General features: G+C 48.1%; 1 protein-coding gene across 3 annotated transcripts in view; it reads right to left on the reverse strand.

The window, feature by feature from the left end:
• The window catches only part of vps35 (VPS35 retromer complex component), a 93129-nt gene that overhangs the window by 20260 nt on the left and 55057 nt on the right, over positions 1–17812 (reverse strand). For all 3 annotated transcript variants that reach the window (XM_072518171.1, XM_072518173.1, XM_072518172.1), the window contains exons 8-9: positions 15289–15398; positions 15072–15168 (exon numbers count right to left, since the gene is read on the reverse strand). In XM_072518171.1, the coding sequence (XP_072374272.1) occupies positions 15072–15168; positions 15289–15398 (207 nt within the window). The remainder of the gene's footprint in view (positions 1–15071; positions 15169–15288; positions 15399–17812) is intronic.

The raw sequence follows: 17812 nt of genomic DNA on the forward strand, positions 1-17812 counted from the left end.
AGCCCAAGGGGTGAAGATCCAGGAAAAAGTGAGCGAGAACGACGACGAGCTCGTGGGCCTGGCGGAGAGAGTGGAGCGGCACGAGGCGCTGCACAAGACGTGGGCGGGAAGACTCGAAGACCTGGAGAACAGATCAAGGAGAAACAACTTGAGGATCCTGGATCTCCCAGAAGGAGTGGAGTGGGCCAATGCCGCAGCATATGCGGGCACAATGATCGGCCCCCCCCGGGATTGCTGGAGCTGGATGGAGAGCACCGAGTGCTAGCGAGGAAGCCCAAGGCAAAAGAGCCGCCAAGGGCGATGGTGGTGAGATTTCACCGGTTTACGGACAGAGAGAGGGTCCTGAAATGGGCCAAGAAGAAACGGAGCAGCAAGTGGGACAATGCGGAGATCAGAATATACCCGGACTGGAGCGCGGAGGTCGCTAAGCGGAGAGCGGGTTTCAACCGGGCCAAAGCGGTGCTCCATCGGAAAGGAGTGAAATTTGGAATGTTGCAGCCAGCGCAACTGTGGGTTACACATAATGGCCAACACCACTACTTCGAAACGCCCGAAGAGGCGTGGACCTTTATACTAGCTGAAAAATTGGACTCTAATTGAGGGTTTGTGTGGGAGGGGGGGGGGGGTGTTTGAGGGTTGAAGTATGATGGTTGTTGTACATAGGGGGTCAACCACGTGCAGGAAATGCTATATGGGCTGGGGGAGAGGGACAAGGCCACGACAGGAGCTGCGCCATGGGGGGCGGGGCAGGCTTTGGAAAGCGCGGGGTTGTCTTTCCCGCGCGCGGCAAAAAAGGCGGGAACGGGAACAAAGGAATGTACATTGATTGGGACATTCCCACACGGGGGGGGGGGGGGGGAAGAGAAAGGGTGGAAAGGGTTGCTGCTGCACTGGCCGAAAGAGAACGGGACACAGAAGAGGTGGCTGGGGACTGGAGAGTGAGGGAGACGCGGACAAGGGACTGGCCCAGAAAAGGAGATGGCTAGTCCGGGGGGGGGGGGGGGGGGGGGGGGGGGAAGAGTCCCTCCAATTCGGCTGATAACGTGGAACGTGAGGGGCCTGAATGGGCCGGTGAAGCGGGCTCGAGTGTTCGCGCACTTGAAGGGACTGAAGGCAGACGTGGCAGTGCTCCAAGAGACACACCTGAAGGTGGCGGACCAGGTCAGGTTAAGAAAGGGATAGGTAGGACAGGTATTTCACTCGGGATTGGACACAAAAAATAGAGGGGTGGCAATTCTGGTGGGAAAGCATGTGTCATTTGAGGCCAAGACTATCATAGCAGATAATGGAGGGAGATATGTGATGGTGAGTGGTAGGTTGCAAGGGGCGTGGGTGGTGTTGGTAAATGTATACGCCCCGAACTGGGATGATACGGGATTTATGAAGCGCATGTTGGGGCGCATTCCGAACCTGGAGGTAGGAGGACTGATAATGGGAGGGGACTTCAATACAGTGCTGGACCCAGCACTGGACCACTCCAGATCAAGGACGGGAAGGAGGCCGGCAGCAGCCAAGGTACTTAGGGGGTTTATGGATCAGATGGGGGGAGTGGACCCATGGAGGTTTGCAAGACCGCAGGCCAGGGAATTTTCTTTTTTCTCCCACGTGCATAAGGCTTACTCCCGGATAGATTTCTTTGTTCTGGGCAGGGCGCTTATCCCGAGAGTGGAGGGGACGGAGTATTCGGCCATAGCCGTTTCGGACCATGCCCCGCACTAGGTGGAACTGGAGCTGGGAGAGGTGAGGGACCAACGCCCGCTGTGGCGGCTGGATGTGGGACTGCTGGCCGATGAGGTGGTGTGTGGGAAGGTGAGGGGGTGTATTGAAAGGTACCTGGAGGCCAACGACAACGGGGAGGTGCGAGTGGGGGTGGTATGGGAGGCGTTGAAGGCGGTGATCAGGGAAGAGCTGATCTCCATCAGGGCTCATAGGGAGAAGATAGAGGGAATGGAAAGGGAGAGGTTAGTGGGGGAGATCTTGCGAGTGGACAGGAGATACGCAGAGGCCCCGGAGGAAAGATTACTTGGGGAAAGGCGACGGCTCCAGACGGAGTTTGACCTGCTGACCACGGGCAAGGCGGAGGCACAGTGGAGGAAGGTGTAAGGGGTGACTTACGAGTACGGGGAAAAAGGCTAGTCGGATGCTGGCGCATCAGCTCCGTAAGAGGGTGGCAGCGAGGGAAATAGGGGGAAATCAAAGATGGAAGGGGAGCCACGGTTCGAAGTGCAACGAAAATAAATAAGGTATTCAAGGACTTCTATGAAGAGCTGTACAGGTCCCAGCCCCCAGCTGGGGGGGGGATGAGGCGATTCCTGGACCAGCTGGGGTTCCCGAGGGTGGATGAGCAGGAGGCGGTTGGTTTGGGGGCACCAACTGGGTTGGAGCGGTTGAGTAAGGGTTTGGGGAGCATGCAGGCGGGGAAGGCCCCGGGGCCGGACGGGTTCCCGGTGGAATTCTATAGAAAATATGTGGACCTGCTGGCCCCGCTACTAGTGAGGACATTCAACGAGGCAAGAGAGGAAGGAACCCTGCCCCAGACAACGTCGGAGGCGACAGTCTCCTTGATTCTAAAGCGAGACAAGGATCCACTGCAATGTGGATCGTACAGGCTGATTTCGCACCTCAATGTGGATGCTAAGCTATTGGCGAAGGTACTGGCCACTAGGATTGAGGACTGTGTCCCGTGGGTGATTCACGAGGACCAAACGGGATTCGTAAAGGGCAGGCAGTTAAATACCAATGTGCGGCGGCTCTTAAACGTGATAACGATGACATCGGAGGAGGGAGAGGCGGAGATAGTGGCAGCTATGGACGCGGAAAAAGCCTTTGACCGAGTAGAGTGGGAGTACCTCTGGGAGGTATTGCGCAGGTTTGGGTTCGGGGGAGGGTTTATTAGCTGGGTTAAGCTCCTTTACAGCGCCCCGGTGGTGAGTGTAGTGACGAACCGGCGGAGGTCGGAGTACTTTCGGCTGTACCGAGGGACGAGACAGGGGTGCCCCCTGTCCCCCCTGTTGTTTGCATTGGCGATCGAACCCTTGGCCATAGCACTTAGGGAGTCTCAGAAATGGGGATAGTCCACGGGGGCGAGGAGCATCGGGTATCGCTATATGCGGATGACCTGCTGCTATACGTGGCGGACCCAATGGAGGGGATGGTGGAGGTCATGCAGACTCTGAAGGAGTTTGGAGAGTTCTCGGGCTACAAGCTTAATGTATAGAAGAGTGAGGTTTTTGTATTACAGGCAGGGGACCAAGAAAGAGGGATAGGGGACCTACCGCTGAGGAGGGCGGAGAGGAGTTTTCGGTATCTGGGGATCCAGATAGCCAGAAGTTGGGGGGCCCTACATAAACTGAATTTGACGAGGGTGGTGGAGCAAATGGAGGAGGATTTTAAAAGATGGGACATGCTCCCACTCTCGTTGGCGGGTAGGGTGCAGTCGGTCAAAATGGTGGTCCTTCCGAGGCTTTTGTTTGTGTTTCAGTGCCTCCCCATCGTGATCACCAAGGGCTTTTTCAAGAGAGTAGGTAGGAGTATTATGGGGTATGTGTGGGCAAATAAGACCCCGAGGGTTAGGAGAGGGTTCTTGGAACGCAACAGGGACCGAGGAGGGTTGGCTTTGCCAAACCTAGAGAGTTACTACTGGGCAGCAAACGTGGCGATGATCCGCAAGTGGGTCATGGAGGGAGAGGGGGTGGCATGGAAGAGGATGGGGATGGCGTCCTGTAAAGGAACGAGCCTGGGGGCATTGGTAACGGCACTGCTGCCGCTCTCGCCGACAAAATACACCACAAGCCCGGTGGTGGCGGCAACATTAAGGATCTGGGGCCAGTGGAGAAGACACAGGGGTGCAATGGGAGCATCGGTGTGGTCCCCGATCAGGGGTAACCACCAGTTTGTCCCGGGGAAGATAGACGGGGGGTTCCAAGGCTGGCATCGGGCGGGGATAAGAAGAATGGGGGACCTGTTCATTGACGGGACATTTGCGAGCCTAGGGGCACTGGAGGAGAAATTTGAGTTACCCCCGGGAATGCATTTAGATATATGCAGGTGAGGGCTTTTGTGAGGCGACAGGTGAGGGAATTTCCGTTGCTCCCGGCACAAGAAGTTCAAGATAGCGTGATCTCGGGGGCATGGGTCGGGGAGGGCAAGGTGTCGGAAATATACCAAGAGATGAAAGAGGGGGAAGCGTGAGTAGAAGAATTGAAGGGTAAATGGGAGGAGCTGGGGGAGGAGATTGAGGAAGGGCTATGGGCGGATGCCCTGGGTAGGGTTAATACCTCCTCCTCGTGTGCCAGGCTCTGTCTGGTACAATTTAAGGTGGTTCACAGAGCGCATTTGACGAGGGCGAGGCTGAGTAGGTTCTTTGGGGTAGAGGATAGATGTGAAAGATGTTCAGGGAGCCCGGCGAACCATGTTCATATGTTTTGGTCATGCCCGGCATTGGAGGGGTGCTGGAGAGGTGTGGCGGGAGTAATATCCCAGGTGGTGAAAGTCCAGGTCAAGCCAAGCTGGGGACTAGCAATATTTGGAGTAGTGGATGAGCCGGGAGTGCAGGAGGCGAAAGAGGCCAGAATTCTGGCCTTTGCGTCCCTAGTAGCCCGGCGAAGGGTCTTGCTATTGTGGAAGGAGGCGAAGCCCCCTGCCCTGGAGGCCTGGATTAACGAAATGGCGGGGTTCATAAAATTGGAGAGAATTAAGTTTGCTTTGAGAGGGTCTGCACAGGGGTTTTACAGGCGGTGGCAACCGTTCCTAGAATATCTCGCGGAGTGTTAGAAGAAGGTCGATCAGTAGCAGCAGCAACCCTGGGGGGGGGGGGGGGGGGGGGGGGGAAGAGACGAGAGATTGTTTGAGGGTATGGACGAGCGGGAGATAGCATGGAGGGTGGGGGGTACGTGCGGCCAAGAGCCAGTGTATAAAGCTATGTAAATATACCATCTTGCCATGTATATATCTTGCTCAGGGAGATTTTGCGTTATTTTGTTACCGGGGGGGTTACTGTTTGTAAGGGGAAAATTTGTGTTGTTAAAAAACCTTAATAAAAAATATTTTTTTTAAAAAAGGAATGTATAGGTTATTGGTGATTATGCACGGGATGACTGTGGATTATTTTTTTCTTTGCATTTAAGATGTTGGGGGATGTTTGGGGGTTTGTAGGGTAAAGGGGTTGTTGGTCGTTGGATTGTTATTGTATTTATAAATTGTTGGTTATCTATTATTGGGTGCATATTTGATGAAAATGTGAAAAAGGAGAATAAAAATTTTAAAAACGATTTTCTCATAAAAGCTACAATGTTTTCTGCCTCAAGCAGTCCCCATGGCAAAATATTTCATGCTCCAACAATAACTGGATAGCACTTTTACTGTATTAAATATTCCAAGACAAAAACTGACACCAAATCAAAAAAAGACCTATCAGGATAGATGTCGAAATGCTAAGTCAGAAGTAGGTTTTAATGAGGATTTCGAATGGCGAGAGAGGAAGAAAATTCCTGACTTTAGGGCCTTGGATGACTATAAGCTTGGCTTTGAGCAGCACGGTGGCACAGTGGTGAGCACAGTTGCTTCACAGCCCCAGGGTCCCAGGTTCGATTTTCTGCTTGGGTCACTGTCTGTGCTGCGGTTTCCTCCCAGACCAAAAATGTGCGGGTTAAGTAGATTGTCGATGCTAAATTGCCCTTAGTGTCCAAAAAGGTTAAGTGGGGTTACTGGGTTACGTGGATAGGGTGGAGACGTGGGGTGCTCTTTCCAAGGGCCGGTGCATACTCGATGGGCCAAATGGCCTCCTTCTGCAATGTAGATTCTATGACCTGTGACTGAAGGAAATGCAGGTTGCTGAAAAGGCCAGAATTGGAGAAAATTTAGAGGTAGGGTACGGTGAGGCGATGGAAGTTTGAAGGATGAGAAAGTTTGAAGAATGAGAAGTTTTAAATCAAGGCAACAACCTCTGTAAAGAAACTTCCCTTCAATCTGTGATGTTGTTCCTCCAGTTTGCATTGCGCTTCACTGGAACATTGCAGCAGGCCAAGAACAGACAGGTGGGCATGGGAGCAGGGTCTTTTGTTAAAATGGCAAGCAACATGTTCCAGTGAAGCGCAAAGCAAACTGGAGGAACAACATCTCATCTTCCGATTAGGCACGCTACAGCCTTACGGCTTGAACATCGAATTCAACAACTTCAGATGATCAGCCCCACCTCGACCCATTTGTTTTCATTTCATGTTAACTGTCTTTTATCATTTCTTTCTTTCTTAATATACATTTAATTTCCCCCCCTCCAATCTTATCCACCTTTCCTGCACCTGCCTCCTCTTTGCTTCCCCTCCCCCCACATCTACAGTTCATCCCCTGATGTTAGTTTCTCTGCTGTTTGGCCTTTCACATCTTTTGTTCTCTCTGGCGACTGCCATTAGCACACTATCCCCTTGGTTTCTGTGGCCATTAGCACCCGGTTTCCCTGGGTTTCTGTGGCTATGACTCATCTTTCATTCTCACTCCACAGTATAAATATTTCCCATTTTCTCAGTCTGTTAGCTTTGACAAAGAGTCGTCGGACTCGAAACGTATGCTCTTTTCTCTCACTACAGATGCTGCCAGACTTGCTGAGATTTTCCAGCACCTTCTCTTTCGTTTCAGATTCCAGCATCCGCAGTAATTTGCTTGTATTAAATCTCTCCACTTCCCTGCCCCAATTAGTCCCAGTATCCCAACTCTTTTTTTTTTTTTATAAACATAGTTCAATGTTGATGAATCTATGAATCTACTAACAGCATCTGTACAGATTGTCCTTGCTGTAATGGGATGTCCTAAACAGTATATTACCTGCAATCTAACCAATGCTTCACATAAATTCATTGTTACTACTTTGCTCTTATCCGGTCTTATTTATAAAACCCCAAATTTCACAAACTTTAGTATTGCTTTATCCATCTGCAAAATTAACTGAAAGGAAGTCTGTTCACCTATATTCTTAAGTAAATATTCCTATTGATTTTTCTTTCGCAAAATACATGGCCCCATATTTCATATCAAACTGCATCACCCATCTATCTACTCATCTTATCATCCAATGTCTTTGTGTTTTTTACAAAACCGATCTCATTGCTAAACTCGTTTGTTTCACTCAACACATTTTGAAGCCTAGTTTCCTGTCTCCAAATTGGATACAGAACTCACCCCGAGGTACACCATTTTAATCCATGGTGCTACATTTCCTCTCAAGAGACTTATTAAATAACTGAATCATCTGCATGCTCTATGAAATTCCTTCTGAAAATCCAAATAAATTACATTTGCTGCTTTTTCTTTACCATTTCAGGCCAACGAATAGATAGCCAAATTAGACATCCCATTAGAAGCCTGTCCTGTCATACAAAAGTAATGGCATGGACTCAAAATAATTAAGGGTCCAAATTTTGCTGTCAAAACAATAGTACAACTAATAGTGTCACTGTTATTTGAATAAATGGTACAGAAACTGCTGGCAAGGACTAGCTGCAGTTTAAATACAAAATTTAAATACAAAACACGGTGTTGTGAAGGGTAGGTCGTGCCTCACGAACCTTATTGAGTTCTTTGAGAAGGTGACCAAACAGGTGGATGAGGGTAAAGCAGTTGATGTGGTGTATATGAATTTCAGTAAAGCGTTCGATAAGGTTCCCCACGGTAGGCTACTGCAGAAAATACAGAGGCATGGGATTCAGGGTGATTTAGCAGTTTGGATCAGAAATTGGCTAGCTGGAAGACGACAAAGGGTGGTGGTTGATGGGAAATGTTCAGCCTGGAGTCCAGTTACTAGTGGTGTACCACAAGGATCTGTTTTGGGGCCACTGCTGTTTTGTCATTTTTATAAATGACCTGGAGGAGAGCGTAGAAGGGTGGATGAGTAAATTTGCAGATGACACTAAAGTCGGTGGAGTTGTGGACAGTGCGGACAGATGTTACAAGTTACAGAGGGACATAGATAAGCTGCAGCGCTGGGCTGAGAGGTGGCAAATGGAGTTTAATGCAGAAAAGTGTGAGGTGATTCATTTTGGAAGGAATAACAGGAAGTCAGTACTGGGCTAATGGTAAGATTCTTGGCAGTGTGGATGAGCAGAGAGATCTCGGTGTCCATGTACATAGATCTCGGAAAGTTGCCACCCAGGTTGAGAGGGTTGTTAAGAAGGCGTACGATGTGTTAGCTTTTATTGTTAGAGGGATTGAGTTTCGGAGCCATGAGGTCATGTTGCAGCTGTACAACACTCTGGTGCGGCCGCATTTGGAGTATTGCGTGCAATTCTGGTCACCGCATTATAGGAAGGATGTGGAAGCATTGGAAAGGGTGCAGAGGAGATTTACCAGAATGTTGCCTGGTATGTAGGGAAGATCTTATGAGGAAAGGCTGAGGGACTTGAGGCTGTTTTCGTTAGAGAGAAGAAGGTTAAGAGGTGACTTAATTGAGGCATACAAGATGATCAGAGGATTGGATAGGGTGGACAGTGAGAGCTTTTTTCCTCGGATGGCAATGTCTAGCACGAGGGGACATAGCTTTAAATTGAGGGGAGATAGATATAAGACAGATGTCAGAGGTAGGTTCTTTACTCAGAGAGGAGTAAGGGCGTGGAATGCCCTGCCTGCAACAGTAGTGGACTCGCCAACACTAAGGGCATTCAAATGGTCATTGGATAGACATATGGACGATAAGGGAATAGTGTAGATGGGCTTTAGAGTGGTTTCACAGGTTGGCGCAACATCGAGGGCTGAAGGGCCTGTACTGCGCTGTAATGTTCTATGTTCCCAAAAGCTGCTGCCTGAATTGCAACATGTTGCCATTAAATTCTCAAAAACAAAACAGCATTGCAACCTTAGCCTACCTTTTGAAGAATTTCTTGTATTTATTTATTAGTTGTTCATTAAACTCACCATAGAAAGTTGTCTTGACATTACAAATGCAAATCATCGGTTTAATGATATGCTTTATTAACTGCCAATCAGCACCTCTACACTGAAAATTATTCATTACAAATCTGGAGTCATAAGAACTAGGAGCAGGAGTAGGTCATCAGGCATCACGGCTGATCTTTTTGTGGACTCAGCTCCACTTACCTGTCCGCTTTTATTCCTTTACTGTTCAAAAATCTTTCTCTGCCGTAAAAATATTCAACGAGGTAGCCTCAACTGCATCACTGGGCATGGAATTCCACAGATTCACAACCCTTTGGGGGAGGAAGTTCCTCCTCCACTCAGTCCTAAATCTGCTCCCCTTCATTTTGAGGCTATGTACCCTAGTTCTTGCTTCGCCCACCAGTGGAAACAACCTCCCTAACTTATCTATTCCCCCTCATTCTTAGGAGTACAAGTCCCAGTCTACTCAGTCTCTCCTCATAAGCCAATCCTCTCCACTCCAGAATCAATGTACAAAGAACAAAGAACAAAGAAATGTACAGCACAGGAACAGGCCCTTCGGCCCTCCAAGCCCGTGCCGACCATACTGCCCGACTAAACTACAATCTTCTACACTTCCTGGGTCCGTATCCTTCTATTCCCATCCTATTCATATATTTGTCAAGATGCCCCTTAAATGTCCCTATCGTCCCTGCTTCCACTACCTCCTCCGGTAGCGAGTTCCAGGTACCCACTACCCTCTGCGTAAAAAACTTGCCTCGTACATCTACTCTAAACCTTGCCCCTCTCACCTTAAACCTATGCCCCCTAGTAATTCACCCCTCTACCCTGGGGAAAAGCCTCTGACTATCCACTCTGTCTATGCCCCTCATAATTTTGTATACCTCTATCAGGTCGCCCCTCAACCTCCTTCGTTCCAGTGAGAACAAACCGAGTTTATTCAACCGCTCCTCATAGCTAATGCCCTCCATACCAGGCAACATTCTGGTAAATCTCTTCTGCACCCTCTCTAAAGCCTCCACATCCTTCTGGTAATGTGGCGACCAGAATTGAACACTATACTCCAAGTGTGGCCTAACTAAGGTTCTATACAGCTGCAACATGACTTGCCAATTCTTATACTCAATGCCCCGGCCAATGAAGGCAAGCATGCCGTATGCCTTCTTGACTACCTTCTCCACCTGTGTTGCCCCTTTCAGTGACCTGTGGACCTGTACTCCTAGATCTCTTTGACTTTCAATACTCTTGAGGGTTCTACCATTCACTGTATATTCCCTACCTGCATTAGACCTTCCAAAATGCATTACCTCACATTTGTCCGGATTAAACTCCAGTGAATCTCCTCTGCACACCCTCCAGTGCCAGTACATTCTTTCTCAAGTAAAGAGACCAAAACTATACACAGTACTCACCGGGTATACACTGGGTGTCATCAGCACCCTATACAGCTGCAACACAACATCCCTCTTTTTAAATTCCATCCCTCTAGCAATGAAGGATAAAATTCAATTTGCTTTCTTAATTAGCTGCTGCACCTGCAAACCAACTTTTTGTGATTCATGCACAAGGACATTCAGGTCCCTCTGCACAGCAGCATAAAAACAAAGAACAAAGAAAATTACAGCACAGGAACAGGCCCTTCGGCCCTCCCAGCCTGCGCCGATCCAGATCCTTTATTACATATACATAGAACATACAGTGCAGAAGGAGGCCATTCGGCCCATCGAGTCTGCACCGACCCACATTAAGCCCTCACTTCCACCCTATCCCCGCAACCCAATAACCCCTCCCAACCCTTATGGACACTACGGGCAATTTAGCATGGCCAATCCACCTAACCTGCACATCTTTGGACTGTGGGGGGAAACGGGTGCACCCGGAGGAAACCCACGCAGACACGGGGAGAACGTGCAAACTCCGCACAGACAGTGACTCAGCGGGGAATCGAACCTGGGACCCTGGCGCTGTGAAGCCACAGTGCTATCCACTTGTGCTACCGTGCTGCCCTTTATCTAAACCGGTCTTCTATTTTCCAAGGATCTACTTCCCTCTGTTCCCCGCCCGTTCATATATCTGTGGAGATGCATCTTAAAATGATGCTATCATGCCTGCCTCTACCACCTCCACTGGCAAAGCGTTTCAGGCACCCACCACCCTCTGCGTAAACACTTTCCACGCACATCTCCCTTAAACTTTCCCCCGCTCACCTTGAAATCGTGACCCCTTGTAATTAACACCCCCACTCTTGGAAAAAGCTTGTTGCTATCCACCCTGTCCATACCCCTCAATTTTATAGACCTCAAATCAGGTCCCCCCCATAACCTCCGTCTTTCCAACGAAAACAATCCTAATCTACTCAACCTTTCTTCATAGCTAGCACCCTCCACACCAGGCAACATCCTGGTGAACCTCCTCTGCACCATCTCTAAAGCATCCACAACCTTCTGGTAATGTGGCAACCAGAACTGCACGCAGTATTCCAAATGTGGCCTAACCAAAGTCCTATACAACTGTCACATGACCTGCCGACTCTTGAACTCCACACCCTGTCCGATGAAGGCAAACATGCTGTATGCCTTCTTGACCACTCTATCGACCTGCATTGCCACCTTCAGGGTACAATGGACCTGAACTCTCAGATCTCTCTGCACATCAATTTTCTGCAGGACTCTTCATTGACCGTATAGTCCGCTCTTGAATTAGATCTTTCAAAATGCATCACCTCGCATTTGCCTGGATTGAACTCCATCTGCCCATTTCTCTGCCCAACTCTCCAATCTATCTATATTTTGCTGTATTCTCCAACAGTCCTCCTCGCTATCTGCAACTCCACCAATCTTAGTATCAGCTGCAAACTTGCTAATCAGACCACCTATACCTTCGTCCAGATCATTTATGTATATCACAAACAACAGTGATCCGAGCACAGATCCCTGTGGAACACCACTAGTCACCTTTCTCCATTTTGAGACACTCCCTTCCACCACTACTTTCTGTCTCCTGTTGCCCAGCCAGTTCTTTATCCATCTAGCTAGTACACCCTGAACCCCATACAACTTCACTTTTTCCATCAACCTGCCATGGGAAACTTTATCAAACGCCTTACTGAAGTCCATGTATATGACATCTACAGACCTTCCCTCATCAATTAACATTGTCACTGCCTCAAAGAATTCTATTAGGTTTGTAAGACATGACCTTCCCTGCACAAAACCATGCTGCCCATCACTGATATGTCTATTTTCTTCCAAATGTGAATAGATCCTATCCCTCAGTATCTTCTCCAACAGTTTGCCTACCACTGACGTCAAGCTCACAGGTCTACAATTCCCTGGATTATCCCTGCTACCCTTCTTAAACAAAGGGACAACATTAGCAATTCTCCAGTCCTCCGGGACCTCACCCGTGCTCAAGGATGCTGCAAAGATATCTGTTAAGGCCCCAGCTATTTAGTCTCTCACTTCCCTCAGTAACCTGGGATAGGTCCCATCCGGATTGTCCACCTTAATGCCTTTTAGAATACCCAAAATTTCCCCCTTCCTTATGCCGACTTGACCTAGGTTATTTAAACATCCATCCCTAGCCTCAACATCCATCATGTCCCTCTCCTTGGTGAATACCGATGAAAAGTACTCATTAAGAATCTCACCCATTTCCTCTGACTCCACGCATAAATTCCCTCTTGTCTTTGAGTGGGCCAATCCTTTCTCTAGTTACTCTCTTGCTCCTTATATACGAATAAAAGGCTTTGGGACTTTCCTTAACCCTGTTAGCCAAAGATATTTCATGACCCCTTTTAGCCCTCTTTATTGCGCATTTGAGATTTGTCCTACTTTCCCGATATTCCTCCAAAGCTTCATCAGTTTTAAGTCGCCTAGATCTTATGTATGCTTCCTTTCTCATTTTAGCTAGTCTCACAATTCCACCCATCATCCATGGTTCCCTAATCTTGCCATTTCTATCCCTCATTTTCACAGGGACATGTCTGTCCTGCACTCTAATCAACCTTTCCTTAAAAGACTCCCACATTTCAAATGTGGATTTACCCTTAAACAGCTTTAGTTGCTGCCTCTTTACTGACGTCTAACTTCCCAATCTGGTTCCCATCCCCCTGCCATATTAGTTTAAAACCTCCCCAACAGAGTTAGCAAAAGCACCCCCTAGGACATTGATTCCAGTCCTGCCCAGGTGTAGACCATCCGATCTGTAATGGTCCCACCGCCCCCAGAAGCGGTTCCAATGTCCCAAAAATCTGAACCCCCTCCCTCCTGCACCATCTCTCAAGCCATGTATTCATTCTGACTATTCTTGAATTTCTACTCTGACTGTCTCGTGGCACTGGTAGCAATCCTGAGATTACTACCTTTGAGGTCCTACTTTTTAAAACTTATCTCCTAACTCCCTAAATTCTGATTGTAGGACCTCATCCTGTTTTTTATCTATATCGCTGGTGCCTATATGCACCATGACAACTGGCTGTTCATCCTCCCCCTTCAGCATGTCCTGCAGCCGATCTGTGACATCCCTGACCTGTGCACCCGGGAGGCAACATACCATTCGGGAGTATCGTTTTTGACCACAGAAACGCCTGTCTACTCCCCTCACGATTGAATCCCCTATGACTATAGCCCTGCCAGTCTCTTTCCCACCCTTCTGTGCAGCAGAGCCAGCCACGGTGCCATGACGCTGGCTACTATTGCCTTCCCCTGGTGAGTCATCTCCCCCAACAGTATCCAAAACGGTATACCTATTTTGGAGGGATATGACCGCAGGGGACACCTGCACTGCCTTCCTGCTCTTTTTTCTGCCTTTTGGTCACCCATTCCCAGTTTCCCTCACCAATCCTAATCTGCGTTGTGCCATTTGGGCAGCACTATAGCATTGTGGCTAGCACAATTGCTTCACAGCTCCAGGGTCCCAAGTTCGATTCCGGCTTGGGTCACTGTCTGTGCGGAGTCTGCACATCCTCCCCGTGTGTGCGTGGGTTTCCTCCGGGTGCTCCGGTTTCCTCCCACAGTCCAAAGATGTGCAGGTTAGGTGGATTAACCATGATAAATTGCCCTTAGTGTCCAAAATTGCCCTTAGTGTTGGGTGGGGTTACTGGGTTATGGGGATAGGGTGGAGGTGTTGACCTTGCGTCGGGTGCTCTTTCCAAGAGGCGGTGCAGACTCGATGGGCCGAATGGCCTCCTTCTGCTCTGTAACTTCCATGATAACTCACTGAACGTGCTATCCACGACCTCCTCAGCACCGTGGATGCTCCAAAGTGAGTCCATCCGCAGCTCCAGAGCCGTCATGCGGTCTAACAGGAGCTGCAGCTGGACACACTTCCCGCACATGAAGGAGTCAGGGGCATCGGCCGCGTCCCTGAACTCCCACATTGAGCACGAGGAGCATAACACAGGTAATTTCAGCATGCTGAAATTTTTTTTGCCATTTGAATAATATCACTCTTCAGGAAGTTTTAAAAGTATCAAATCCTAAAAATTTCCCCCTCTTACTTTTTCCCCTTCGTCTCTCCCCTTCCTCCTTAATCCAATCTTTATTTTTTGCTTTTTCATTCTGTACTTGATTTGAGTTTGAACTCAGCCAGTTGATTAATTCGCCTTCTCAGTTTTTCATGTGTTTATTTTCTAATCCTTACATTTCATTGGTTCAGGAGAGATTCTGTTGGTTGCCCTGTTTACTCAGATCCCAGATGCTGTTTCACCCACTACACTGTTATCAGCTAGCACTTTCAACAACTTTGTAACCAAAGAGTTGAAAGATGCAGGAAAAATACAGGAGAAGCTGAACAACATACATTGTTAGATGCCTGCAAGTCCAAATTCTAGCCTGTATCCCTGTGGCACCCAAGTAGATATCGCTGTCCAGTTGAAGCTGAAGACATAACTTGCTGAAGTCTAGTTATTATCTATGATTTTATTAGAGGATGAGATGAGTTACAAATACTTTTCCAGCTCAAGTAATTTACACATTTCAATGGAATGCCAATTTATTCACTCTGGTAATGTCCCCATGCCAGGTTTAAACGTCAAGCATACTTTATGCAGTTCCATTAGTGAAATAGCGAACAACTAAGTTTAGGAAATGGTAAAATTATGAAAGCATCCAAGATGCTTTAATTTTAAACATAAATAAAAAGCTATGGACCAAGAAAGAGGCATTTGACAATAAAAACAGTTTTACCTGTATAACCGTTGCTACTTGTTGGGAAAAGATGTCAAACAGTTTTATATCAGCAGGGATTCCGGGACCATCTTCACGATGCGCAAACAAAGCCAACCTAAAAATTGTAAAATGGCCATTGAAAGCAATTCAAATATGTGAAATGTAAAGTCCCATTGCTTATTTAATGAAACTGCAAAGATACCTACAGGGATCCAATTCAAAAAAGCAGCCTTACCGATCAATCAAAGCAATGATAATGTTTTTGACATTAACACTTTGATGGAGCTCTGCACAAGAACGAAGGAATGGATTCAGCGTCTGCAGATGAAACTCATCAGGGAATACCTGTAAAACAGATAATCTTATTACTTGAAAGCTTTTGCAAAAAATGTCGCAATGCATGGGATGCATTACGAGATGGTATTTTAATTGCGAGAAGTGCAGTGCATTGATAGTACAGCCGAAAAATCATTGTGATTGTTATTCAAAAGGACTTGGAAGTTCCACTTCATTCAAAGTCGCCTGTTTAGTTTAGCACTCATGAAAAATGATTCACAGCCCAATGCATATGGCAAAGTCAGTGGCTGGGAGTCCAGACGTACACCAGACTGTAGCAAACCATCTTTCAGCTAAATATCAGTATATAATGTTTGACATCATGAAGGGCAATGCACTCTTAGCATAAGCTGCTACTCTATTAAATGTCTCATTAAAATATTGATTTTAGAACGAGTTCACAGAATTTAGAAAGTTGGTGAAGAGATCTTATGCAGTTGATAATATCATCAAATTTCTGTTAGTCTGTGTGCCAATATTAGCCAGGGATCTCCCATACAAAAAGGTTGAAAACCACATATTAATGAAGTACCTCTTAACAGGATTGGTAGACAAAAATAAACATGCAGCCAATCTTGCTTGAAAACAGGCATCTATCCTATTGACTGAGTTATCAACATAAGAAACAAAGTTATGATCACTTCCTGCCTTTTCCAATGAAAAATGGAGCATAGTTTAATTCATTTTTTTGGAAAATTCGAGTTCGGGCTGCACTGACAGTCAAAGATTAGAATAAAAGGAACGACCAAAGTGTCACCAAGCTTGCTCGGCCATTGTGTTCGTAATGCAGCGCTCATCTTAATCCCAATTCTATGCATTACTATTATTGGAAACTTGGGGATGGATATCAAATTATTTTGCAACCATGCCCTTCTGGATTGGAACCTAATAATTTGAGCTTTCTTTCTGAATTCTTTTTGCTGTCTTCATTTTCAGTTTATAGTCCCTGGTTCTAGTTTCTTGTAGTACAGCGATGATCACACTTGCCCTCATTTTTCAAATTAGATCACTTATTAGTCTGACCAACAATGAATATACAGATCACTCTTTCAAAAGGCAGAGTTCGGTGACAACAGCATCTGCAGAGGGTGCATTACCCACACATGCAGTTGCAACGCTGGTAATATCAAAACCAGCTGCCATCACCAAACACGGACAAAAAAAAAAAGGTGGGGGAAGAATTTCCTGTGTTCACCCTTGCTCGAAAGCACAGCGCAAGTGGCAAAGATTAGGAACAAGATGGCACCGGAGCAAGGCGACTCTGCGAGCTCTCCCCAACAGATCCACTTTTTACTTAATCTATACTCATTATAATCATTTAAAAATTAATTCTAAAACTAACATTATTACTAACCTCTCTTTTATCTTCTCTTGCAGGCTTGAACATCCTCCGAGGCCCGTGGAGACCTTTTGACCCGACCCGACGTCCATGGCCTGAAAGTGGATCGGGCCCAAACTCGATTTGGAGCTGACCCGGACCTCGGAGCTCCCAACCCGGTCTAACTACCGACGCCAGCCCCCGGATCGCCTTGCCCAGTCTCCGGAGCTCCCGACCAGACTCCCGACAGCAAGACGCGGCCCAACGCGACCGCCAGAGATCCGCCCAGCGACCCGACCAGGAGAGGCCCGCCCAATAACCCGACCTACCCGGTGATGGAAGAAAGAAAAATCCATGTGGAGGCCTGACCGGGCCTACTTCAAGATCCGACCCCAGGAGCGCCCAGGGAGGGAACAGACCACAGGACCCAGCCCAAACTGCCTCAGGAAGCCCCTGCCCACGACTCCCGAAACGGCAGAGACCCTGCGCGAGGACCCAAACACGCTGCAAGGTATTCCCGCGCCCACAGAACGCCAGGACCCATCCCGATCGCAAACATGCACCCCTAGCAACCCCTCTACCTCAACCAGTGCCCGGGACCCTGCCAGACACGACCCCAGATACGTAAACAGTGCCCTGGTCCACGCCAGCGCCCTGGACCCCGCCAGACGCAACCACCTACCTTCCACAAGAGCTGACATCTGCCATTGGATCCCAGGATCATCCAGCAGCAGCCGCCGACCGAGGAAGTGAGGGAAACGCGGCGGTCTGCAGGTTAGACTGAAGCAGCGCGGTTTCAAGATCCCTTTCCCCAGCATACTCCTGGCAAACGTCCAAGCGATCGAAAACAAGCTGGATGAACTTAATGCCAGACTTACCTCTCAGAGGGAAGTAAGAGACTGCTGTGTGCTCTGTTTCACAGAGACATGGCTCACCCCCACCTCACCGGACTATGCCATACAACCTGCAGGCTTCTCAATTCACCAGGCGGACCGCACAGCATCATCAGGCAAAACGAAGGGTGGAGGGGTGTGCCTCCTCATCAACTCCTCCTGGTGCTCGGATGTGGCGAACCTGGCGACCTACTGCTCCCAGACCTGGAATA

Source organism: Scyliorhinus torazame, chromosome 10 (genome assembly GCF_047496885.1).
Source record: "Scyliorhinus torazame isolate Kashiwa2021f chromosome 10, sScyTor2.1, whole genome shotgun sequence".
NCBI classification, from domain to species: domain Eukaryota; kingdom Metazoa; phylum Chordata; class Chondrichthyes; order Carcharhiniformes; family Scyliorhinidae; genus Scyliorhinus; species Scyliorhinus torazame.